Source organism: Triturus cristatus, chromosome 3_1 (assembly GCF_964204655.1).
Source record: "Triturus cristatus chromosome 3_1, aTriCri1.1, whole genome shotgun sequence".
NCBI classification, from domain to species: Eukaryota; Metazoa; Chordata; class Amphibia; order Caudata; family Salamandridae; genus Triturus; species Triturus cristatus.
Window position 1 is genome coordinate 1,044,691,430 of NC_140583.1, and position 26,560 is coordinate 1,044,717,989.

The 26,560-nt window shown below is 47.6% G+C and overlaps 1 protein-coding gene across 1 annotated transcript in view; it reads right to left on the reverse strand.

The window, feature by feature from the left end:
• The window catches only part of PPP2R1B (protein phosphatase 2 scaffold subunit Abeta), a 206,360-nt gene that overhangs the window by 48,089 nt on the left and 131,711 nt on the right, over positions 1-26,560 (reverse strand). The window contains exon 14 of the mRNA XM_085645800.1: positions 2,488-2,642. Coding sequence (XP_085501926.1) covers positions 2,488-2,642 — 155 coding nt within the window. The remainder of the gene's footprint in view (positions 1-2,487; positions 2,643-26,560) is intronic.

Below are 26,560 nucleotides of genomic sequence, written 5' to 3' on the forward strand. Positions count from 1 at the left end.
CATTTGGAGCACAGCCACCAGGTTAGAGGCTTCACACTGGACACCATAGTTGCAAAGCTCTGCCCAACCGGGTTCAGGCTCCACAAATTCTCCATGCCCACCATCTTTTCTTGGGTGGATGAAGGCAGCAGTGCTTGCAGTTCGGCAAGAAGTTATTCTTACAACTATCGTGCCTCAGACCACCCTTCAAACTCCAAAGTAAATGGAGTCTTATTCCCCCTTTCAAAATCCATAATACCCAAATTTAACGACCACCACCAGACTTGCATGCATTAGATTTGAAATGAGGGTGAAAAATGCAGTCACACCATAAAAAAAGCACACAGTAAAATCCTTCATGGGAAACTAACAAATTTCAGGTCCTTCATGTTTAAAACCTTCGCTGCTAGGCCTTCCCCTCACCCCCTTCCCCGTGCAACACTTTGTTGGCTATTTGGGATAGTCTGTGCTCAGGCCCCTGTACCTTTTGGACCACATAAGATATCCACGCCAAATTTGCATTCTTTTCTCCCAACACAATGAGGATTTTAAAGGTACCCAGGTTTTTTTGATTCCCCTGGAAGGGACCCAGAAACTAGCCTAAATACAATTAAATTTAGTTTTTGGGGGGGAAAATGGGGAGAAAAAAGGCTGCAGATGAAAGTGTTTTTTTCCCTGCAAATAGCAACAAAGGGTTTCTGGTGCTGAAATCATCACCGGGTGTCTAGTTTTCAGAAATGTGTGGGATTGGTAGATTTCCCAAGATGGCCGCCGAGCCAGACGCTAAAAAACCAGGTGCCCCCCCCCCCCTCCCCCTTGCAAAACCAGGTTGTTTTGGGATAGGTAACTTTGATGTCTCCAAAATAGGTTTTGGGCCCTTGCCGGTCACGGGTACTTGACCCACGCACGCGACTGAGGTACCATTTTTATTGGGAGACCTGGGGGAATGCTGGGTGGTAGGAAAATTGTGGATCCGTGCATATTCCAGAACTTTCCACCACAGAAATGTGAAAAGGTTTTTTTTTTTTTTCTTTTACAAAGTTTAAGGTTTGCAAGGGATTCAGGGTTACAGAACCCGGTGAGAGCCAGATAAGACTCCCATGGGCGTCTAGTTTTCAAAAATGTACAGGTTTGCTATGTTTCCCTAGGTGCCGGCAGAGATAGGGTTCCAAATCCACAGCTAGGTACTTTGCAAAAAAAGGATCAGTTTTCACTGTAAAAATGCGGTGTCCACGTTGCGTTTTGGGCCGTTTCCTGTTGCGGGCACTAATCGCTCTCACAAAAGTGAGGTGCCATTTTTATCGGAAGACTTTGGGGAAAGTGGGGTGGGAGGAATTTGTGGATCCACGCAGATCCAAGAACTCCCAGCACAGAAATGTGAGGATTTTTTTTTTTTTTTACTATCGGAGGTTTGCAAGGGATTCTGTGTAACAGAACCTGGTGAGAGAGACAAGTCACCCCATCCTGGATTCCCCTGGGTGTCTAGTTTTCATGTGCCCCCAACGGGGGGCAGAAAGACTGTGGCTATTTGTTTGGGGGTGGGGGCATTGGAATGCCCATTCTGGGCAGCCCCCACGCATAAAGAAAACCTAGCGTAATCGCTGGAGCTTAGTGGGCTCTTTGACGCCCCCTGAGGGGGCAGTTCAGGGGCTACTGCCCCCATCTATCTCCTGGGGGGCAGAAAGACTGGCATTTTTGGGGGGTGGTGGGGGCATTGGCATGCCCATTCTAGGTAGCCCACACCCCCGAATTAAAAATATATATATATATTCCCTGATGCCCATTTGGCTTTCTGCCCCCCATGGGGGGGGCAGATAAGGGGCTATTGCACATATGCCTCCCGCAGGGGGAGCAGAAAGGCTGTCTGGCAACATTTTATGTGGGGGGAGCAAAGGCCCTTGCCCAAGGGGCTGCTGCCCCCTCCCTGGTGGCTAGTGGATGGATTCCTGCTTGGGGATTGCCCTCCTAGGGCAATCCCCAAGCAGGGATCCACTAGGCAAGGGTCCCATTGGAAAGGGGAGATTCTCCCCTTTTCAACCATACTTCTCCCATGTTTGTTCGGCGCTCGGGGGCTGAGATAGGCCCACAAGCACCGGAACTGTGAAACAAACCAAGTTTCAGTTTCGTTTTTATTGTAATGACGATAGCGAGCGATAGTCATTACAATGAGAACCCTAACCATGCTTTGGGAGGTTAGGAAAGCTCTTCCCCCACCTCCCATGACAAGAAAAAAAAAAAAAAAAAAAAAGGAAATACCTTTGCCGTTTACAGCAGAGGGATGTGTGTGTTCATGACGGAACGGTTCTGTCATGAGCACACTTGCACTTCTGCTCATGACGTAACCATTCCATCATGAGCACGGAAAGGGTTAAACACCCCTTTGATTAAACATTTTTTTTAAAAATCCCAAAAAATGTGTTTGTGACAATACAGAGACAAAAGCAAGCATCAGAGCAACTGCAGCAACAGTCGGTCAGTCTAGGTCACAAAACTGCACTAGATACATACATTAACACAGAATAAAGTGGTCATTCTGTGGAGGTAGTTCGGGTCATTGGCCATGGCTAGCACTTTCGGAACAATGGTGTTCTGAGCCCACTCTGCACCAAACTTCTCCACCAGCTTCATGAGGTTGTTGGTGGCTGCTTCACGTATTGCGTACACTGGAAAGTACAATTTAGAGAGACATAAAGAGTGTTACACACTGAAAACATGCATTTTAAATCAGCACAGTGTTTGTCAAATAAAAATAAAAAAAACTCTTCATACCACATTTTTACCTTAAGCAACAGTCGCATTAAAGTGTAGAGTTTAAACAAACAGCCTGGCTGGTTAAAATTAAAGCATTGAACCTTCACATCATTCCACACACGCACAACCAGTATTCTTATTTTGAGTTTTATGCTTTGCACACACTGCACAGAAACATCTCAAGGTTAGAAAAGGAAGAGGTGCAAAAAAAGTCTGCTTGTGTGCTATCAAAAGATTACAGATTGCTATCAAAAGATTTTGATTTAAGTCTGCTTCCATACAACACTAACAGGATATCTGCAGGCATGGTCAGTCACACCAGTTTAAGGTGAGTGCACGGCTGTGATTTAAAACTCAACAGGAAGCTTACTTTAAGAAAAATAAGCACAACATTAATAGTTCATTTTGTTGAGTAACAGATTTGATGAAGACCTGGAACATCAGGCACCACTAACTTGTCATCAACTGTGAAGGACAGAATATTCTTCATGGGGTCTTAGTATATGACGTTTTGGTTCAAAACACCAGCACGACAGATGGGTCAAGTTGGTCTACTGTTCATTACACAAGCGTGGGAAACCTACAAGTTACAAGCTCAAATCCAGTCAGGGTGGAGTCAAACTTGAGAAGCTGGAGAATTATCCAGGTGGGTATCCAGCCACACGACGTTGACCCGTTCAGTCCAGAGTTCATCATGCTGTAATGTGTACGCTAGCCCCCTTCAAATAGAATTATTTTCTGGCGTGATTTGCGTAGTCTTGCTCAGTGAATCAGTTTTTTTTTTTACTGTGACTCCAACTTGAAAACACAAATGGAAACGTTTACTTTTATTAGAAAAGTCTTTCTTTCTGTATTTAAGGAGAGCCACGGCCATCCGACTTGCACAGCTGTTTTTCACCTTTCCTGGATTCCGAAGTGTATAGAGTAAAACCTTCTCAAAGGATGGTGTCAATTTTAGTCCGTGTTGGTACGGATCCTTACAGTACCAAATCATCAGCCTCGAAGTGATTTAAGGATGAATGATAACTGATGCTCTAGAGGACGAGATGTTCGGGTTGGGTGATTAGCTCACTCGGATGTCGCACAGCAAACTAAAATGCACATCGCAGGTCAGTGCAGACTTGTCTAGCAAGGTAGGACAATAAAAATGCGTCTGGGTAGTCTCCAGCAGAAATAAATTACAATGTGTTTTGGTTATGGAGCACGTGCAAGCCTGTCCAGTCCCATTCCAAGCATACCCAATCTTAGAGGATGAGATGGGAACAAACTGCAGACACAGATTCCGTGACACATGTTTTTCTCCACTATACACCCAGGGATTAGAAGACTGCCAACTGGATTCGGGTGAGCAGAGTGACCGTTTGCCCAGTGCTCTTAGCTGTTCAGGTATAATAAACATTGATCAATGAAGCTGAGAAATATGGTTGGCGCGACAGGGTGCCCGTCGCCTGCAATAAATCTTTGGCTAATATGAGAGCCAAAAATGAGAATCCACGTGCAGCTAAATAACAGATACAAAACACCAACAATAGATAATAAATGCGTTCGTTGCCAAAAATAGAAAGTGTCAAACAAAGAGTTTTGCAAGGCTTCTCATCGTTAAATCTGAAAGAGCAAACCCATTCACCAGCCTGTCCATATGTGGAAAGGTAATGACGTAGGAAGCCAAGAGGAGGTAAGACAGGACCTTCAAAAACTGGCCGAGAAGTAAAACCTATCCCTCGCAGAATAAGAATCTCTAGAGAGGACTCTCCGAAGAGCACATTACAGATCCAATCCCTTTCTGGGGTCAGGCTGGGGTACCCAGCAAGTCACGTTACCTTTCTGAACATATGCAAAGCTAGGTAGATTTCTGCAACCAGGAAGGTAGGGGAAGCCATGAACAGACTGACAGGAGTGCTCACGCAACCCCAGCAAGGAAAAGGGTACTCTAAACTCCAAGCCCATTCAGTCAGACACCAAACTGGAAAGTCAGATTCATTTTAAAAGTGATCACCCAGCAACAGATCATGCGAGTACTACTGTGCACAAAGTCCTGTGCAGTGAGTCCAACTGCCTGCTAAGTCTACCCCAACTCTTGACGAGTAAAGCACACGCGATAGCTTCACAGTAGGAGCCTTGCAGGCCTGTTGACATTTCAATAATATGCTCCAAGTATGCACAAAAATAATACTCCTCAGTGCAGAAGACAGCAGTCTATCAGTTGCAGCTCCTTTAGGTGGGTGGGTGTGAGGTGTTTGAGACTCCAGTTTCATACCGCCTACTAAAGAACACTCCGAATGGGGTTCTGGGGTACTGGATGTGCAGGTAGGCGCAGTTAGTGCACTTCCTGAGAACACGTCCTGCCCCTGTATCAGTAACGCTGCACAGGTGCAAGGGCAAACGTTTTTTTTGTTCTCATTTTCAAGGAGCCATACTCTCATGCAATTAAGGCAACACAAACTATCAGGATGCATAATGAGTTATATTAATTTGTGTGCAAAAGCCCACAGCACCCGGTGGTCCAACACATGGTGTATTTAAGAGCGGGTGGATAGGACAGGCTCAGTGGGAGTAGGACAGAAGATGTTGGATAAAATAGAAGGCGACATTCTTAAGTATCTTATTAGTTGCACGTAGGTTTTTTTTTTTTTGTCGCACATTGTGTCGCGAATGAGCTCAGATCTTGGGTAGGACATCAATTTCTTGGCTGCCCTATCAGCCAAACTGGGAAAAGCGGAATCCCTTCCACTGAGCAGATTAGCAATGTAAGATCTTCAGAGAGTGTTGAACCTCGACCTCAGAAGCTGTACACACTGTTAAAGCGGAGGTTTGCTTTGCACCTGTCCCGGTATTCAATGCAACAATGAAAACACAGCTTTAAAACAAGTTATGAAAACAACTTACGGCCATATATCGATCAGTAAAATGATTGTGCCTTAAGTGGGTGACTGGCCCGAACAGTTGGTCGGGTTGCCCTAATTGATAGCACAACTAGCAGATCCGAGTGTATACAGTTACTCTTGATACTGACACTGACAGGGTCAACTAAAGAATGTCTTTTTCTTGCGCAAAGAAAACTCACCAATATTTTTTTGCTTTGCAAAACATAGGTTGAAACGGTCGAAATGCATAAAATAAAGTCCCAATGGACAGGCTAGGATAAAGTACACAAAATAAACATTCAGCGGCAGCAAGGCGCCCAGTAAAAGCGGTTTAGCTCCTGTGTGCGGGGCATGGTTCTCATTGGGTGAACGTCGCACACAACCCACGCACCGAACCTCCAATCGCCACATCTTATGTATAAGGATAATGTTACCAAGTACATGACTGGCATGGGTCCCGGCGCGAGCGGAAGCCAAGAAGCTCCCAGTATGCGGGTCATTAGCAGCACTCCACACAGGTAACGGGTACGCGAACATCAAATACGTCATCTGTGGAGAAAACAAGGCTGTGCGAGGGACCACGTCGTGCACGTCTCGGGCGGAAATCACTGCCGAGGCCAGCGTAAAAGAAAGCGCAGGCGCGGTTTATACAGGCCCTGTGGAATGTACCACGGGGTGTCACTGGAGCCACAGTATACAAGCTTCGGACAGCCTGCCAATGCAGAAGAGACAAACGGGTTACAGTGGACAACATTTGTGCTAAAGAAAAACACCACATCGGTTCAAGTAAAAGTACGGGCAGGCATCGTGTTGGGCACAGAGATGAGCTTCTGTGCTGCCCAACCTTTCCTCTCGGAACCGTTCGTTTCAACCTCACAGATGGGCATGTCCACATGACATACATTAAAGAACACTATAGGCAAGGGTGGGTGGGGTTGGCAGACGTCGAGGTTGGGCAAAGACATGGAATTATAGGAGATCGGACATGGGCCTAGCGCGGCGCCCATGTGGTTCGGACTCAAAGTAACCACATTCATGACAGGAAGCAGGGACAGGCTCCCTCTGAGGGAACAGTAGGTCGGGGCCAAACAAGGAGGGCTGTGGTCAGAGTTATTTGCCTGCTCCCCCATACTACTCCAACTGGTCCAAGGTCTGCTCATTAGCTTCAACAGCAGCTTGAGAAAAGCAGTCAAGGGCAAATGGCAGAGCGGCCTACTGAGGAGTCTTGTCCAGGAGTAGTGGCAGTAAACCCGTAGGGCTTTAAGTGGGGCATGCCCTGCTAATGCTCAGCAATGGCTGCAATTAAAACGAATCCCATTGAATCGTATCCTTTCCGGGCCCTACAATAATTCCCTTAATTTAAAAATTTAGGAAATGCCCTTGACACGGTGCACAGGAACCCTGAAGGCAATCCAAGTCGATAGTTACATTTTACATGTTCAACTTCGAGCCATTTTGTCACTATTTTGAGTTTTTTTTTTATTTTACGCAGATACGTTTCAGTAATTTGGTTTTCACCCAACATATGACTCCATTGTAATATATAGGGCAAAGTGAGTTGCCTCCAGGCATTTGGGCGAGGCGAATTAAGTGGATGGGTGTCAAGAGCCCCGATGTGGAGGCTAAAAGCAACTTAAGTTTCTCTTTAAGTGCCTCTCATTTTGTCCCAAAGGTGTTCAGAATACATGCTCATTCAATCTTTGGGCTCTTGCACGAAGTGCAATTTCAACCCTCAGGCAAAGCTTGCCTCAGGAAACATTTTTGGACTCGTTCCAAGGGTTTAACACGCACAGACAAAGAAAGACAAGTGCCTCGATGCAAGCCAACAGCACTAGACCATGCATTGTGCGACTGCATTACTAGAGTATTGAACAGCCTGAAGAATTAGCGTCAGGGGCAAGTTATGCTTAACACAATAAGATGGCAGATTTAACACACCTCCCGCTGTAAACTATGCACTGAATTTACAAAAGAAAAATTGTTCGAGCAGTGCATGAACCTTGCTCTATGGGAGTTCAAGTGGCCTAAGAAGAAACAGACGAGTAGAGATCTGAACGATAACTATTCAGGAAGCAATTCAGTCTTTCCAACTTTGCTTCACAGGCCTAAAGTCACCTGGAATTTCAATTATGCCAACAATCTTTAGCTCTGAACACTGATAGATTACATAACTGGCATGTGTTCTTCCAAACTTTCACAAGACTTGAACACTGTTCATGGATGAAAAAGTGAAACCCCAGTAATAAGCAAGCGGCACGTCTGCAGCCACATTAGAAAACAGTGTGTGCAGAATCTGAGATAGCGGGCCCTAAGAAGACACAGTAATACGGAAGTGGTGCCTGTACAGCAGAGGTGCTAGAAGCGGCACCCAAGTATAAACCGGCATTAGAGCAGCTAGGTAGTAATCACCTGAACAGCTGCAGAAAAAAAGGGTTGCATGAGCCACAGTATTAAGCACTAAGCGGCGCCCGAGCAATCTAGACACAGAATTAGGATCAAGCGGCACCCAAGCAGCGTCCGTTAAAAGGAAAACAAGCAGCTCTTATGCAGTCCCAGTTAGAGAAGATTCGGAACCTGTGCACCCATGGATGAACGCAGCGCCATGGTACACGGCACAGGAAGCGGTCACAGGGGAAAACAAGCATTGGCATAGCCAATAGGTCTCGCCTTAGGGATCTTATAGGTATTTAGTTATGCAGCAGGCCCCAAAGGCGAGACCAATTGGCTATGCCAATGTTTGTTTTCTGTGAATGCTGGGACTTATAGTCCTGTTTTATAATGGAATACACAAGACTACAAGTCCCAGAATTCAAAAGAAAGTACCTGGACTGGACCTAGGAGACTTGTCAGCCATGCGGAGTATATACTGCAATTATAGACCTGAAGCAAAGTCCTGGGAGATTTTCTCCGGGCATCAATTTTAGCACTAAGAAACTGGGTTAAAAAATTGTAAACTAAAAAACACTCATCTAAACAGGGAGGATTCACGGTCACAGAGCAACAATTTAAGCAGCTAAGAGGGTGTGGTCAGTTTAGCCCCATGCTGCAGGGTGTCGGATGCTGACTTTAGAATCGAGTGCTTTGAAAAGTGTACTTGTGTGTGAGGACACGCAGACCCGCCGGATCTGACTTGCACTGAATGTAGTGTCTGTTTCAGTCAGGAAGTCGTTCGCCCCCTGGGCCCCTCCCTGCTCAGCGGGGAGTGTACGTGCGGGGAAGAGGCAGAGACCGAGGCCTGAAAGGGACGTCTCATCAGCAACAGTCAGCATCCTGCGGCAGGCAGGACTGTGGGTCTGTTACCGGAGGCCTGCGCCGGGAAGGGAAAGCCCAGGGTCCATGCAGGAGGGGTAGGACCGCACAAGAGAAGAGAAAACACAGGGCAAGGTAGAGGAAGTTGGGGTGCGGCAGTAGGCATAACAAGAAAGAGAAGGAAACTGGGGTAAAGGAAGGGAGTCCTGGGGTGAGAGAGGGCAGCAACACGTGCAGGGGATGGTCATACTAGCAACAGAGGAAGTGTAGGGGGCAGGCGTGACACCAACCGCAGAAAAGAGGAGAAAGTGCTGTGAAGGAGGTGGGCATGAAAACACATAGCAGAGGAACGCACACGGGAGGGACTTCTAAGAGAGGGGGGAGGCGGGTGCAGGAGGCAACCTGCCAGGGCAGAGGCTGCTGTGGCAAAACATCGTAGGGACATATGATAAAGGAAGGGCACTTCAAGAACCACGCATTGCATATGGCGTGTCTTAACTTTGAGACCCGAGGTTCCTCTGAAACTTGCTTTATTTTGGAAGGAACCAAAGCTGAACTTTGAACTAAATTGATGGGCGAAAGATCGCATACTTTGAACGCCGAGTAACAAAGTGCTTTACTACTGCAGAGAGACCCTGAGGAGTACGGGTGCTGCAAGGCACTGAATAAAGGGGGATACACAGCTTTAGCAGATGAGTGGAGTGATGCTATCAGCCGAGTGCTAAGGAAGTGGAGGGCAGAGATGGAGAGCAATAAAAGGGGAAGTGGGCTGTGGGGTAGTGGCAGAGAAAGAGGAACGGCTGAGAGGGCCGGGAACGCGAAGGGCTGGCCGAAGTGTCGAGAGAGGGTGTGGAAAGTAGGCAAGACCAAACAAACCCAGGAGTGGTGCATGCGCATGCAGTCTTCACTTATCAAGCACTGCACTCGTGCTTGTAGCGTGCTGCTGCTCGCTCCCGCAAGGTGGATGCCGCCACAAGCATGAGTGCAGTGCTTTAAAAGGGAAGACCGATGGCTAAAGGCCCTCCTAGAGCAGTGCTTGCGCGCTACCTAGGCGAGACCTAAAAAGGAAGACTAACTTTATAACAAATCATGCCCCTGACAGTTAATAAATGGAACGTTCCTACCTTGGAAAAAAAATTAAACAGGATGGTCCATGCACCTCATAGAAACTAAGGATTTGCCCCTGCAAACTCCCCACAGCCCCCAGGAAACGATGAGGGCACACAAAACAAGCAACACAAAAAGATACGAGCAATTCTAAAATTTAGAACAAAATTAAAAAAAAAAAAAAAAAAGGATGCTGCCTCAAAAGTTACGACGCGTTTATAAAACATATTACAAAGGAAACAAAATGGATGCTGCTACGGACAAAGGAAGAGGAAAAAGACTAGTGAAATGCTGAGAGGGAGACTTTACAAAGACATCAGTGTGGAGGATAATGCCATAAGTGGCTAACTCAGACTGCAGTTCAAAGTGATGAAAGCAAGAACTAGATATGCTACTCATTTATATGTATAGCGATTTGAAAAAAAAGCTAAAAAAGTAAAGTATAGGTGCAGCTTTAGTACCATGTGGTCCTTGATCTTTAATTTAATGCGATACACTGAAACACATAGAATCACCCAAACACAGGATGGTGGCACCAATATGGTCTCAAGCACAGGATTCTAGGGCACAAGTTTGAGGCCATGCCCATGATTACTTAAGCCTCACCTCTTGTAAAACATTTAGTAACATTTCTATGGCTACAGTCCTTTTAGAGAACCCCAATCTTTTTCATTCCACTTGGCGCACAGAAATCAGGACATCTTACTCTGCTGCCTGTAAAACAAAAGGCACTATACCACTCTGCCTCACCTGTGTTATGTGAAAACTGTTCATCCTTGACTGTGTTAAACAACCTCAGACTCTACTTTGTTACAAAGGGACTACCTTGTTTTAATTAACTTATACCAAAGGCTCCGTCAACCCACACTGCCTCTATTAGACAGGTTCGACTTCATTTCCCTGGTCACAAGTCCTCTGCATTAATCTCCTTTGCGACAAGGGCACTAGTAAGACAAGAATTGGCAAAGCCAATAAGTCTCTGCAATCCAAGACATATTGGCGTAGTCAAAGACAAGGTCTGTTAGCCATGTGTTATGGAGTGGATGTATGTGTTGTGGAGTGGAATTAAGAGGGTTTGACTGGAATGGTTTGTTGTGGAATTGAGGAGTGTGGAATTGTTTGATGTTCGAGTGGAGCCATGTAGCGGAATTATGCAGCATGGTGTGAAGTGGAAATATGTGGATAGTAATTATGTGGTAGAGTGCATTTATGTGGTGTGGTATTTTTGTGTTGTGGAATGATGTAGTGGAGCCGAATTATGTGGTGTTAAATTTTTGGGCACGATGTGGAATTCAGTGGTGCGGATTAGATGTATGTGGTGTGTAGTGGATTTGTGTTGTGGAATGATGTGGTTTGTTGTGGAGTTATGTGGTGTGGAGTTGATTTGTGTGGCTTGTAACTGAATGGAGTGAAATTATGTTGAGGGGAAATATGTGGCATGCGTGGAGCGCAGCAAGTGTATTGTTGCTAGGTGGTATAGAAGGGATTTATACCAGGTGTATATATGTATTAAGTAAAGTTGAAAAACTTTTTTTTTTTAACTAGAGCATTTTTTTAAATTCCAAATCAAACTTTTATGCTGTCTTCCAAAATAGGGAGCCCGGGGTGGGGGGGGTTTTGGGGGGTTGAGAAATGAAGGAGAATGCGGAGCTGTACCAGCGGAGACTGATGTAATACTTTGTTGTAAAACGCATGGGAGTTTTTCTGGTAGAGGGGAGGCAGACTGCCACTTGCCGTCTTGGAACCCTCATGGCCACTGTTGACTGTGAGCTTGGCTTTATGGGGAATGCTGAACAATTATGGCCTGCTTTCGTTGATTGCATGCCCTTGCCTACATCACAGAGCAAAAATGGCACAATCGGTAAGAGGCACGGGTTCGGAGGGAAGGGTGAAATGTGTTAACAAATGTCAGTTCATGTGGTAGATTGTTAAAAGAAAACTGGAACTGCGTCACCACAGTTGGCTGACAGACAATTAGGGGAAAAAAGTTTAAACAAGACGACAGGCAGCAGGAGGGAAGTATCAAACACCACCCTATGACACGAGAGAGGTACAGGGCAAGCAGGCAGGAGGAGGGGTGTCTGAAACAGCAGCTTTTAAAGAATGGAGATATGCTTCATACGTTTACTTTGTAGGTTCATTTATTTTAGTGCTCTGAAGCTACCGAAGTGCTTTACAAGAGCACACACAGCCCAAAAATTCAGAGAATGTCAAGTTTCACACAGACATGTGCAGGCGTTGCTTAGCAACCCTTAGAGCAGCATTTCCTCGGAAGGTGGTAGCTTGGATTAACCAGCTCAGTGTCAACACTTGACACATCACATAATCCATCTTATTTTGGTAGTCCAATAGATAGGGGTCGTTTCAAATGCCATCAGCACATATAATAAGCAGGCCAGTCTATGCCTTCCCTGCCTGCTGATGGTAAATGTATCCAGAGGGAAAATAATTCCTTAAATTATTGCATAATAATTCCGTGTTGTGGTTAATGATGCTTGCTGAAACAACTCCCAGCTTCTGAGTTCAGATCCAGTGGCTAATCACTCCGAATCACAATTGCGCTGCTATACCCTGTGGGGAAACAGATGATCGGTATGCCACTGACCGTGCCTTCTATTGGCCTGGCTAAGACCAGTTACTGGGAGATAGGGCCTCTAACGATGGTAGGCACAACTCCTGCTGTTTAGAGATGGGTGCGCTAACAGCCCACACAAAGCTCGTAAAGTGCTTACAATGTAGATCATGCAACATCACAATAATATGATAGTTTATAAAATACTCTTGAGTGTATTTCTTGAATGTATGGAAACTTTGATATTAATACGGCACAGAGGTACTTGCTAAAAGTAATTGTTTTTAAAGTTTTTTTTAGAAGTGCAAAGAGCCCTTGCAGTCGCAGGTTCAGGACAGGAGTAGAGAATTTGGCATTTGGCCAGAGCAGCCAAATATGGAGCTGGGAAACCAGGTTCTAGACCTGGAACAACATCCTGTGATCGTGGGCAAATCACTTAATCTACCTGTTCCTACAAAAACAAACGTTTCCTTGTGTAAAGTAACAGACGCTCACGTAAAGTGCTCGAATGCACTCGGTGGTGTTCGCGCTATAAATTTTTTTTAAAAAGGACCGAGTGAGTTAACTGAAACCACGAGCACTGTATAGAGTGCTCCAAAACAAAGAACAAACGTAGTTCTTAAAAATGGGATCAGTGTATGGTTACAAGCACTTGGTGCATGCTCTGGGGCAGAGGGACAAACACAGGAGAGTCATGACACATTAATGCCATAGACAAATGGGGACAAAAGGATTTGAGAGAGACGCTGAAGCAAGCAAATGGAAAGCCTGTGGGCAAGCTGAAGCCCACAGATGGAACACTACATGTCTCTTCGAGACAGCTCATGTGCAGTCTAGCAGATACCTAAAAACAGCATCTTTGGGAGCCTACACTTATTCAACACAAGAGTACCCATCTCTCCCCCCGCCGAGGACTCTATGTGGACACTTTCTGATAAAATAATATGTGCCTTATAGCACAAGGGATTCGCATTGTGCAGCTGGTTTACATGAGTCTACACACTTTCAAGGTTTTGGAAATCTTAGTTTCAATGACAAAAGAAGATAGAGTGCTGCCCAACAAGCAAACACCTTGGTATCTGCAGGTTTAGGGACTGTTGTATTGCTCACTCATGATTTACTTAGATTTGGGGCAAATAGCAACAACTGCCCTACGATCCATCTTTGCTTTTGTCGATGCAAGATCCCCATGTCAAACGAGGCGCCAAGTTGATGGCCAGGACCTAGCAGGTGAGCACTGAAAAGGGAAACAATGTTTGGAAGCCAGCATTGGCCACACTGGGGTAAAGATTGCAAGAAGGCTCAAACAAGAGTTTTGTCAATTAGAGCTGCGTGGAAAGGCGATGTACTGTCCAGAGCCAGGCAGTACTATTGATGTGGCTACAATTAAATGAATCCTGTGTGGAATCACAAAACTGTACAACCCTATAACATGCACTGGAGAGATTTGCAACATGCTTTAGGTTGGGTAGTCTCCTCCTTCATTTATGTCACACCTTGCAATTCATGCATCATTGGACCTTTTTGAGAAAGTCTTTGTGGTGTGCAATGGATGATTTTAGGTGCAAGGATAGTAGCGGTAGGTTGCAGGATTTGGCCGCAATTACTAAGAGCGCTTGGTTGCCAAATGTGGCAGGTTTGGCTTATGGCACGTCCAACAGAGTAAGGTAAGCAGAACACAGAGCAATTTGAAAATAGTGTAGTAGTGTAGAGAAAAGAGTATTAAGACTAAATTCAGAGGCAATAAAGTGAGGGTCTGTTTCAAAAGCCGTCCTGAGTAAAACTGCCTGAAACCTAAACAGCACTTGGAAGCCAATGCAGGGCGCAGAAGACTGGACTAACTTGCTCACAATGAAAGAGATCCAAAATGGGCTGCCCTGTGCATTTTGCACCAACAGTATTCTCTTAAAAGGAATATGCTACTTACCAGTATGCATCTGTTCTTGGCATGTAGAGCTGCAGATCTATACACTGTGCATAGATCGCCATCTGGTGTTGGGCCCGGATGTTTCCAGTTTGTTTTTCTTCTTGGACAATATTTGGAAGTCAAGAGTTCAGTGACTCCTCCTTCGGTCCGTACTGCGCATGGGCTTCGGCTCCATCCTGAGATTGTTTTTCGCCAGCAGGGAAAAGATGGAGCGTAGTGATAATAGTAAAGAAACCCATGTGTGTTGTATCTAAATAAGATAGACTGGAACGGATACACGTAGCCGGGGAGGCGGGTGGGCGTGTATAGATCTGCAGCTCTACATGCCAAGAACAGATGCATACTGGTAAGTAGCATATTCCGTTCAAGGCATATGAGCTGCAGATTATACACTGTGCATAGATTATATAGCAGTACCCAACCCTAGCAGCGACCACCGGTATCCGTTGCAGTGGTTTGAAACAGTGTCTTTAGTACAGCCTGGCCCACACTAGCTTGTTGTTTGGAGTGCACATCTACACAGTAATGTTTTGTGAAGGTGTGCGGTGTTGACCATGTGGCTGCTTTGCAGATGTCATCTAAGGGTATGTTCCCTAGAAAAGCCATAGAAGCCCCTATCTTTCTTGTAGAGTGGGCTTTAGGTGGAACAGATCATGTTCTTTTTGCTTTATGATAGCAAATTGGTATGCACTTTACAATCCACCTAGCTATCCCTGATTTTGAGATGGGGTTGCCTTTATGTGGTGGAGAGAACGAGACAAACGACAGTTTAGTCTTTCTGAAAGATTGCGTTCTTTGGATGTAGTAAAGTAAAGCCCTTTTAACATCAAGTGTATGTAGAGCCCTTTCCGCAACAGATTGAGGTTGCGATAAAAAAAAGCAGTAACTCCACTGATTGATTGAGATGGAAGGGGGAAATGACCTTAGGCAGAAATTTTGGATTTGTGCCAAGTATCACCTTACTGTGATGTATCTGTAGAAAGGGTTCTTGTATAGTGAACGCTTGTATTTCACTAACCCTTCTAAGGGAAGTGATAGCTACGAGAAAAGCTGTTTTCCAAGTAAGGAACTGCAGCTCACATTTATGCATTGGTTCGAAAGGCGGTCCCATCAGCCTTGTAAGAACTACGTTTAGATTCCACACAGGTGAGGGTGGTGCCCTGGGCGGAATTACTCTTAAGGCCTTCCATGAAAGCTTTAATGGCAGGCACTCTGAACAGTGATAAATGCTGTCTGTTTTGCAGGTAAGCAGCAATTGCTGCTAGGTGTAAACGGATGGATGAGTATGCCAGGTTACACCTTTGTAGATGGAGTAGGTAGCATATGATGTGCTGTATGGATACATCTAAAGGGTTGATTGTATTGTTACGGCAGTAAACAACAAATCTCTTCCACTTTGCGGCATAGCATGCTCGAGTGGTAGGACGCCTGGCTTCCCTGATAATGTTCATGCAATCAGGGGGAAGGTTAAGGTATCCAAATTCTAAGATTTCAGGAGCCAGATCGCAAGGTTGAGCTGAGCTGGGTCCGGGTGCCTGATTTCTCCATGGTTCTGGGTTAGGAGGCATGGGGACAGGTGCAGTTTTTGGTGTGGTACCACTGAGAGCTGTAGTAGTGTGGTGTACCACGGCTGCCTGGCCCATGTTGGAGCTACCAGAATGAGTGTGAGGGAGTGCTGTTGTAGCTTCCTTTCCACTAATGGAATTAGCGGGCGAGGTGGAAAGGCGTATGCAAATTTGCCTGACCGGTTCATCCATATCGCATTGCCTTTGGACAATGGGTGTGGGTATCTGGCGGCGAAGCTTGGGCATTTTTTGTTTTCGTAGGTGGCGAAGAGGTTTATCGGAGGATGCCCCTACTTGTGAAAGAATGGGTGAAGAACTTGTGGATGCAGTTCCCATTCGTGCATTTGCTGTGTTTGTCTGCTGAGCAGATCTGCCATGGTGTTTTGTATCCCTGGGACGTGTTGTGCCAGGAGAAAGATTTTTTGTGAGATTGCCCATCTCCATATGCTCTGTGCTAACCGAGAGAGCTGTGGAGAGTGTCCCCCTCCCTGTTTTTGAATGTAGTACATTGCAGTCATATTGTCTGTGCGAATGAGGACTGCTTTGGCTGAGATCCGTTTCTGAAATGATTTCAGGGCTAGAAAGATCGCCAATAACTCCAGATGGTTGATGTGGAGTAACTTTTGTTGTGGCGTCTATATACCTTGCACTGTAAGGTGTAATAGGTGCGCTCCCCAGCCGGAGAGCGATGCGTCCGTTGTTAGAATTACCTGAGGAACCGGGTCCAGGAACGGTCGCCCTTTGGAAAGGTTTGTGGTGTTCCACCACTGCAGAGAGCGATGGGTGCGACCGTCCACCAACACCAGATCCGTCAGTGAAATGAAATGAAATGAAGATTTGTAAAGCGCGACTGCTGCCCGAGGGAGTCAAGCGCTGGGTAGAGAGCAAGGTACTCTGAGGAGGGGGGGGGGGGGGGGGGGGGGGGGGGTTAGTTTCTGAAAAGAAAGGTTTTTAGTTTTTTTCGAAATGAGGAGAGAGTCTGGATAGATCTTAAAGAGAGGGGAAGGGAGTTACATAGCCTAGAAGCATTGAACTCAAAGGACCTGCCTCCGGCCCTGGATCTTTTTATTCGGGGAACTATGGCAAGGCATGCGTTAGAGGATCGGAGCTGTTTTCCGGGGAGGTATGGAGTGAGAAGAGGGTGGTTGATCTGGGGACCAGCTCTGTAAAAGGCTTGATGGGAGATACAGAGGGCCTTGAATTTTACTCTGTCTCTGACAGGGAGCCAGTGGAGAGATCGAATCCCCGCCTTGGCTGATTCTCTGCGGGGTATCTGTAGTAGTTTCCTGGCTGCACAGTTCTGGGTCAGTTGGAGTTTTTCTAGTACATATTCTGGTGCTCCCAAGTAGAGGGCATTATTAAAATCGAGCCGAGATTGAATGAGGCCCTGAATGACGATTTGTTTGGCTTCGAGTGGTAGGACTGGGAAGATTTTTTTCAGCATCCGGATTAATCCGAAGCAAGTTGCTGAGGTCTTAGTTGCCTGGGTATTGAGAGTCAGGGATTTATCAATCCAGATTCCTAGGCTCTTAATGTCCTCTTTTGGAGATGGAGGTGGGCCCAGGCTAGGGGGCCATAGCTGTGAGATGGTGGTTGGGGAGGGGGGGGCAGAGGAACAGGATCTCAGTTTTGTCCTCATTTAGTTTTAAAGAGGATGCCGTCATCCAGCTTTTTATCTCTTCCATACAAGATGCAAAGTTGACTTGAGGAAGCCTGCAGTTTTTCTGTGCCAGGGAGACCACGAGCTGGGTATCGTCCGCATACGATATGATCTGGATATCGTATTTACGAACGATCCCAGCCAGTGGTCTCATATAGACATTAAACAGCGTGGGGCTCAGGGAGGAGCCCTGTGGTACCCCGCAGCTCAAAGGTTTGCTAGTGGAACAGAAATCGCCATCGAAGACCTGGAAGGTCCTTCCACTCAGGAAGGATCTTAGCCATGCGAGAGCATTTCCAGAGACTCCAAGATCGGACAGTCGATGTAATAGAGTTTTGTGGCATACTGTGTCGAATGCGGCGCTGAGGTCGAGGAGGACCACTGCCACTGATCCTCCTCGGTCCAGGATCTTTCTTGATTCTTCTACTACGGCTAGGAGAGCTGTCTCCGTGCCATGTTTTGGGCGAAATCCTGTTTGAGACATCCAATAGGAGATTTTCTTCAAGGTGTTTAGTTAGGTGGTGATTAAAGTACTTTTCCAGTATTTTACTTGCCCAGGGTAGCAGAGAAATAGGACGATAGTTATTGGAGTTGTTTGGGTTGAGGTTGGGCTTTTTTAAAAGTGCTTTCACCATGGCCTTTTTCCATATAGGGGGTACTATTCCCTTTTCTAAAGAGCAGTTCAGTAGCTCTAAAAGGGTGGGGAAGATTGTTTGGGTGGCCCTGGTCATTGTGAGGGGGGGTGCTGGGTCAGAAGGTGAGCCAGATTTTATTTGATGAGCAAGGGTTTGAAGCGATTCCAGGTCTAGTGGAGGGATGTCACTCATGGTTGTTAGACACAAAGGGGTAGTATTTGTTGACAGCTGGGGTTTATTGATGATTGGGTCGGATGTGGAGGTGGTGAAGGAGGAGTATATTTTATTGATTTTTTGGTGGAAGAAATCGGCTAGATCATTGCATCGGATGATAGGGTTATCGGCTAACACTGAAGGGGGAGAGATTTTGGAGAGGGTTTTGACAATTTGGTAGATTTCTTTGGGTTTGGATCTGGCGGAAATAATTTTTTCATTGTAGTAGGTGGATTGGGCTTTAGTAATCCCAAGTTTGTATGCATTTATGGTTTCCTTGTATCTGACTGTCAGTGGTGGTATATTGAAGGCGCCATTTCCTTTCCATCTTTCTACACTGACGTTTGAGTGTCCTTAGTTCCTCTGAGTACCATGGAGCAGTTTCCTGGACTCTTTTAAAAACTGTTTTCCTGATGGGAAGGACGGTGTCAAGGGAATCCTTGATCCACTCATTAAAGATCCCGCTGTCCAGTAGGGGATCCTGAGAAAGGAATATGCTACTTACCAGTATGCATCTGTTCTTGGCATGTAGAGCTGCAGAGTTGTACACTTAGCATAGATCGCCATCTGGTGTTGGGCCCGGATGTTTGCAGTTTGTTTTTCTTCTTGGACAGTCTTTGGAAGTCACGAGTTTGGTGACTCCTCCTTCGGTCCGTACTGCGCATGGGCTTCGGCTCCATCCTCAGATTGTTTTTCGCCAACAGGGAAATGATGGAGCGTAGTAATAACAGTGAGAAACCCATGTGTTGTATCTAAATAAGAAGTACTGGAACGGATACAGGTAGCCGGGGAGGCGGGTGGGCGTGTACAACTCTGCAGCTCTACATGCCAAGAACAGATGCATACTGGTAAGTAGCATATTCCGTTCGAGGCATATGAGCTGCAGATTGTACACTTAGCATAGATTATATAGCAGTACCCAACCTTAGCGGCGACCACCGGTATCTGTTGCAGCTGTTTGAAAAAGTGTCTTTAGTACAGCCTGGCCCACCCTAGCTTGCTGCTTGGAATGCACATCTACACAGTAGTGTTTTGTGAAGGTGTGCGGTGTAGACCATGTGGCTGCTTTGCAGATGTCATCTAAGGGTATATTCCCTAGAAAAGCCATAGAAGCCCCTAACTTTCTTGTAGAGTGGGCTTTAGGAGGAACAGATAATGTTCTCTTTGCCTTTTGATAGCAAATTTGTATGCATTTTACAATCCACCTAGCTATCCCTGATTTCGAAATGGGGTTGCCTTTATGTGGTGGAGAGAAGGAAACGAACAATTGTTTAGTCTTCCTGAAGGGTTGCGTTCTTTGTATGTAGTATAGCAACGCCCTTTTCACATCAAGTGTGTGTAAGGCCCTTTCCGCAACAGATTGGGGTTGCGAAAAGAAGACAGGTAATTCCACTGATTGATTGAGATGGAAGGAGGAAATGACTTTGGGCAGAAACTTCGGATTTGTGCGAAGTATGACCTTGCTGTGATGCATTTGTATGTAGGGTTCCTGTATGGTGAACGCTTGTATTTCACCAACCCTTCTAAGGGAAGTGATAGCTACAAGGAAAGCTGTTTTCCAGGTGAGAAACTGTAGCTCACATTTGTGCATTGGTTCGAAGGGCGGACCCATTAGTCGTGTAAGAACTAAATTTAGATTCCATACAGGGGAAGGTGGTGCCCTGGGAGGAATTACTCGTTTAAGGCCTTCCATGAAGGCTTTAATAGCGGGCACTCTGAACAGTGATAAATGCTGTCTGTTTTGTAGATAAGCAGCGATCGCTGCTAGGTGTAGGCGTATGGATGAATATGCCAGGTTACACCTGTGAAGATGGAGCAGATAGCATATGATGTGCTGTATGGATGCATCTAGAGGGTTGATTGTATTATTACGGCAGTAAATTACAAATCTTTTCCACTTTGCGGCATAGCATGCTCTAGTGGTAGGACGTCTGGCTTCCATGATGATGTTCATGCAATCAGGGGGAAGGTTAAGGTATCCAAATTCTAAGATTTCAGGAGCCAGATCGCCAGGTTGAGCTGAGCTGGGTCTGGGTGCCTGATTTCTCCATGGTTCTGGGTTAGGAGGCATGGGGATAGGTGCAGTTTTTGATGTGGTACCACTGATAGTTGTAGTAGCGTGGTGTACCACGGCTGCCTGGCCCACGTGGGAGCTACCAGAATGAGTGTGAGGGAGTGCTGTTGTAGCTTCCTGACCACTAATGGAATTAGTGGGAGAGGTGGAAAGGCGTATGCAAATCTGCCTGACCAGTTCATCCATATCGCATTGCCTTTGGACAATGGGTGTGGGTATCTGGCGGCGAAGCTTGGGCATTTTTTGTTTTCGTGGGTGGCGAAGAGGTCTATCTGAGGATGCCCCCACTGTTGGAAGAATGGGTGAAGAACTTGTGGATGCAGTTCCCATTCGTGTAGTTGTTGCGTTTGTCTGCTGAGCAGATCTGCCATGGTGTTTTGTACGCCTGGAACGTGCTGTGCCAGGAGAAAGATGTTTTGGGGAATTGCCCATCTCCATATGCTCTGGGCTAAGCGGGAGAGCTGGGGAGTGTGTGTCCCCCCCCTGTTTTTGTATACAATACATCGCAGTCATGTTGTCTGTGCGAATGAGGACTGCTTTGCCCGAAATCTGTTTTTGGAAAGATTTTAGGGCTAGAAAGATCGCCAAGAGCTCCAGATGGTTGATGTGGAGCGATTTTTGCTGTGGCGTCCATAGACCTTGCATGGTGAGGTGTAGGAGGTGCGCTCCCCAGCCGGAGAGCGATGCGTCCGCTGTTAGAATCACCTGAGGAACCGGGTCCAGGAACGGCCGCCCTTTGGAAAGGTTTGTGGTGTTCCACCACTGCAGAGAGTGATGTGTGCGGCCGTCCACCAACACCAGATCCGTCAGCTGACCCTGGGCCTGGTTCCACTGTTGTGCTAGGCACTCTTGAAGTGGACGCATGTGGAGTCTTGCATGGGGCACTATGAAGATGCAAGACGCCATCATTCCTATGAGCTTCATAAACACTCTTGCTGGAAGAGAGTGTTGAGGAAGGAATGTTTTGCGTAAGGCTTGAATGCTTGTGATTCTGGCTGAGTTTGGATAGGCAATACCCTTGGAGGTGTCTATAGTGGCCCCGAGATATTGCTTTGTGTGAGATGGTATGAGGTGGGACTTTTGGTAGTTCACCGTGAAGCCTAGCTGGTGGAGCAGTTGGATGGTGCTGTTTGTATGTTGCACACATTGGTTGTAGGACGCGGCTTTTATCAGCCAGTCGTCTAAGTAAGGGAAGACGTGAATATGTTGACGTCTGAGGTGTGCTGCTACTACTGCTAGGCATTTGGTAAACACCCGTGGTGCGGTGGTGACCCCGAAGGGGAGAACCGTGAATTGGTAATGTTGCCCGTCCACCACGAACCTGAGGTATTTCCTGTGAGAGGGGTGTATTGGAATGTGAAAGTATGCGTCTTTCAGATCCAAGGTTGTGAGAAAGTCTCCCTGGCAGAGGAGTGGGAGGACTTGTTGTAGGGTGACCATGTGAAAATGGTCTGAATGTATGTAGGCATTTAGAGGCCGGAGGTCGAGAATGGGTCTGAGGGTCCCGTCTTTCTTTGGTATTAAGAAATATAGGGAGTAGACCCCTAGATTTTGTTGATTGACGGGGACCTGCTCTATAGCGTGTTTTTGGAGGAGTGAGAGTACCTCTTGTTTGAGCAGTGTGGAATGTTCTTGAGACATTGGACGGTGCCTTGGTGGGATATTGGGTGGGGTAGATGTTAGCTCGAGACAGTACCCTGACCGAATGATTTGGGTCACCCATTTGTCCGATGTTATGGACTCCCATGTGTGGATAAAGTCTTGTAGTCTGCCCCCGACCGGAGTGGGATGGTCTGGGGGGAGCGGAGGGGAGTCATTGTGCGGGTGGGGTGGCAGAACGGGTGTTGTTGGTTTTGCCCCTGCCCTTATTGTTGTTGCCTCTGTAACCACCCCTTTGATTGCCCTTTGAAAAGGTATTTTGAGGAGGGGACTTGTAGGAGGTAGAGGTGTTATCGGTGGAGGAGCCTCTGCCTGTGCCACGAAAGGACGAGCGTCGAAAGGAACGTTTAGAGGCTTGTGTTATGAGTGCCCCCATAGACTTTGCTGTGTCTGTGTCCTTTTTCATCTTTTCCAACGCTTCGTCTACCTTTGGCCCAAAGAGAGTTTGCTGGTCAAAGGGGTGATTGAGTATGGACGCCTGGACTTCAGGCTTGAACCCTGAGCCAGGCATGGCGACGAAGCAGGACACTGGTATTTATGGCTCTAGAAGCAGTGTCGGCTGCATCGAGGGCACACTTAATGGAGGTGTTTGTAATTAGTTTACCCTCCTGTATCAGGTCATGAGCCTTGCGCTTGTGTTTTTCTGGAAGGTGCTGCATAAGAGCCTCTAGTTCGTCATAGTGTGCTCTGTCATATCGCGCAAGCAGTGCTTGTGTGTTTGCAATGCGCCACATGTTTGCAGCCTGGGAGGCGGTGCGTTTACCAGACGCGTCCAGAAGTTTAGATTCCTTGTCTGGCGGTGGGGCTTCTCCTGAGGATTGGGAGTTAGCCCGCTTTCTAGCTGTGGAGACAACTAGGGAATCTAGGGGAGCAGGGCCCTTAATGTATGCAGGGTCTGTGGGTGCCGCCTTGTACTTCTTCTCTATTCTAGGGTTCAGTACTCTGGCCCTGACAGGGTCTTTGAACACCTCTGTAGCGTGCTTGGTGACACCCTTAAGCATGGGTAAAATAGAAGTGGATTTGTCTTGTATGTCAAATGTATCCAGTAGGAAGTCTTCTTCCACTGGTTCACTGTGCATGTCCACCCCATGGTAGTGTGCTGCTCTCTGCACTAAATGATGAAACCCTAAGGAGTCCTCTGGAGGAGACGGCCTGGATGGGTATAGGTCGTCCTGAGGTATATCTGGTATATCAGGGTTATTGTAATCCTCCCATGGGTCTGGGGTCCCTGGTGGAGTGGGATCCATTGGGGCGTCCGCCGGGTAATTGTCCGGGTCCCCGTCATCCGGATCTGGGGATGGGGCCGGATCGTAGTGAGGTAGAGGTGGCGGAGACCTGGGAGGGGGAGGGGGTGGAGGAGGTGGAGGAGGTAGGGGAGGCGGTAGTGGGGAGGGCACTCTGAGGGGAGAAGTAGCAGAGTCCTTCCTTTTGGGTGGAGGAGGAGGAGGAGCCGGAGTATCAAGGCGTCTTTTCTTGGTAATTAAAGTCAAAAGCCCAGTCTTTGGATCTTTGGACAGAGTCTTTTGTAAAGGGTCTGGTGTAAACAGAGCCAATGGTGCCGAATCGTCTGTCGGCACCGGTGATTTCGGAACCGAGGGTTTCGATGGTTTGTGTGCGCCATGCTTTCTTGAGGTCTCCGGGTGTTTCGGCGTCGAATGAGGTTTCGGCGCCGGGGCGTCGGTGCCGACAGATTTATGTTTGTGTTTGGTCGGCACCGAGTGTCCAGGCTTCGGCACCGGTGGCTTCGGAGTCGAGCTGGATATTGCTTTCTTCGGTGCCGGATGCTGTTTTTCGGCACCGGGCGTCGGCTGGCTCGATCCCGAGCTGCCGTGAGACTTTGGAGGCTTCGACACCGGGCCCGTAGGTGGGGTGATAGAAGCTTTGGTTTTGGTTTTGCCCAGGCCGGCAGGCGAGGGAGTAACCTGAGTCTCTTTGGTTTTCGGCGCGGGGGTGGGAGGGGGCATAGTACTCACGGCCCGCTGCGCCGGTGTAACGTCCTCCACGTCGGAGTCGTCGGCCTCGGAAGCGCTGACGACGTCTTCCTCCTGCTCGGTGTGTGTTTGCCCCGAAGCTTCGGCGCCGTCTCCGAAGATGTCCGGTGGAGCTGCAGAGGATGAGTGCGCCATGGTGCGTCGAGCTCTTCGATCTCGGATGGTCTTCTTCGATCGAAAAGACTTGCAGGCGGGGCAGTCTCTAGCCTCGTGTTCAGGAGAGAGGCAAAGGTTACACACCTGATGGAGGTCGGTGTGGGGAAATTTAGACCCACATTTTGGGCACTTTTTGAACGGAGTCCTTTCCATCGGCGGGGACCGGAGTCGAGGAGGGCCCGAAGGCCGGTGCCGATGTACGGGATGGAGAAAGTGCCGCTTCGAGAGATGAAGATGATGATGAAGAAACTCGAAGAAACGAGGATTTTCCGTCGAGGCTGGAACCGTAGAAGTTCGAAGCCGGAGCACGAAGTATCACATCCGAGCCCGATGGCGGAAAAAAACAATCTGAGGATGGAGCCGAAGCCCATGCGCAGTACGGACCGAAGGAGGAGTCACCAAACTCGTGACTTCCAAAGACTGTCCAAGAAGAAAAACAAACTGCAAACATCCGGGCCCAACACCAGATGGCGATCTATGCTAAGTGTACAATCTGCAGCTCATATGCCTCGAACAAGAGGGTTTCTTGGCCATAAGTTCGTTGCCCCATTGCTCTAGAGGGAGTTTTGACCAGTTTCTCTTTGTGCGTGAGGCGGGGTTTTTGGGGGTATGTTTATGGGTGGACCAGGTGAGTGAGATGAGAAAGTGGTCGGTCCATGGGAGCGGAGTGATGGACCCTACTGAGAGATTGGGGCAGTTACTAAAGATGGGGTCTAGCAGGTGACCTCTGTTGTGGGTGGGGTTTTTAATTAGTTGTTCCAGTTGGATGGCAGCAAGACTTGAGACTAGCTCATTAGTAGTGTTGTTAGACCGGTCGTCAAAGTGCAGATTGAGGTCACCAAGTATAGTGAAATTGGAAGAGGACATGGCGGAAATTGCTGCTTGCGAAGGAAGTGCTATGTGAAAGTTGTTTAAAGGTCCTGGGGGGCGGTATATGAGTATACCTGTTAGGCTATCATTAGGAGTGAATTTCAGGCAGAAGGACATACTTTCACAGTCCGGGATTGGGTTTGGTGTGTGGTAACATTGAATTGCATATTTATGTATAACAGCAATCCCTCCTCCTAGTCGCTGAGTGCGGTCTCTGCGGGCGATCTGATAGCCTGTAGGGAGTGCTTGAATTACATCTGGGTCGCAGTCAGGAGTTAACCAAGTCTCGGTCAGTAGGACAACGTCGGGTTTTTTCTCGTCGATTAGTAGAAAGATTTCTGCACTATGTTTTGGCAGTGATCTGCAGTTTAGGAGTAATATGGTGAAGCTTTGTTGCTCAGGGACGTGTCGGTGTGAATGGAGACTAGAATCACAGCGAGGGCAGGAGGTAGGAAGACAGAGGGTGGTGGAGGTGGCGACAGCCGGCTTTCTTGGGAGGTTTCAGTTTGTGAAGGTCACTGAAGCTGTATTGGGTTCTGGTGGGGGAACCAGGGGGGGTGGCCCTTGGTCCCTGTCGGTCGCGGACGGGCGCAGACGGGCTTGCCTTTAGCGCGCCTTCGGCGCGCTGGCGGCACGTCCTGGGGAGGCACATTTAAATGCGGCGTGGCCTCACGTTTGTGGGCGTGGCCTGCGGGCTTTCGGCGCGTTAGCGGTCTCCACCCCGTGACAGCGTTCAGCTGTGCTGCTCGGGACTGCGGAGATCAGTGACAGGGGTGGGAAGTGCTCGGGAGACGAGGTAAGCTTGAGAGTGAAACACACCAAGATAAAAGCAAAGTTTTAAAATCAGCGCGCTTTTTAAGTAAACTCCCGGCTTCCGCCTCAGGAGTGCTATGTCTCTGGTGAAAGTCTGTCGCCGGCGCACCCAAGTAGCGATGCAGGGGGCGTGGCCTCACGTTTGTGGGCGTGGCCTGCGGGCTTTCGGCGCGTTAGCGGTCTCCACCCCGTGACAGCGTTCAGCTGTGCTGCTCGGGACTACGGAGATCAGTGATGGGGTGGGAAGTGCTCGGGAGACGAGGTAAGCTTGAGAGTGAAACACACCAAGATAAAAGCAAAGTTTTAAAATCAGCGCGCTTTTTAAGTAAACTCCTGGCTTCCGCCTCAGGAGTGCTATGTCTCTGGTGAAAGTCTGTCGCCGGCGCACCTAAGTAGCGATGCAGGGGGCGTGGCCTCACGTTTGTGGGCGTGGCCTGCGGGCTTTCGGCACGTTAGCAGTCTCCACCCCGTGACA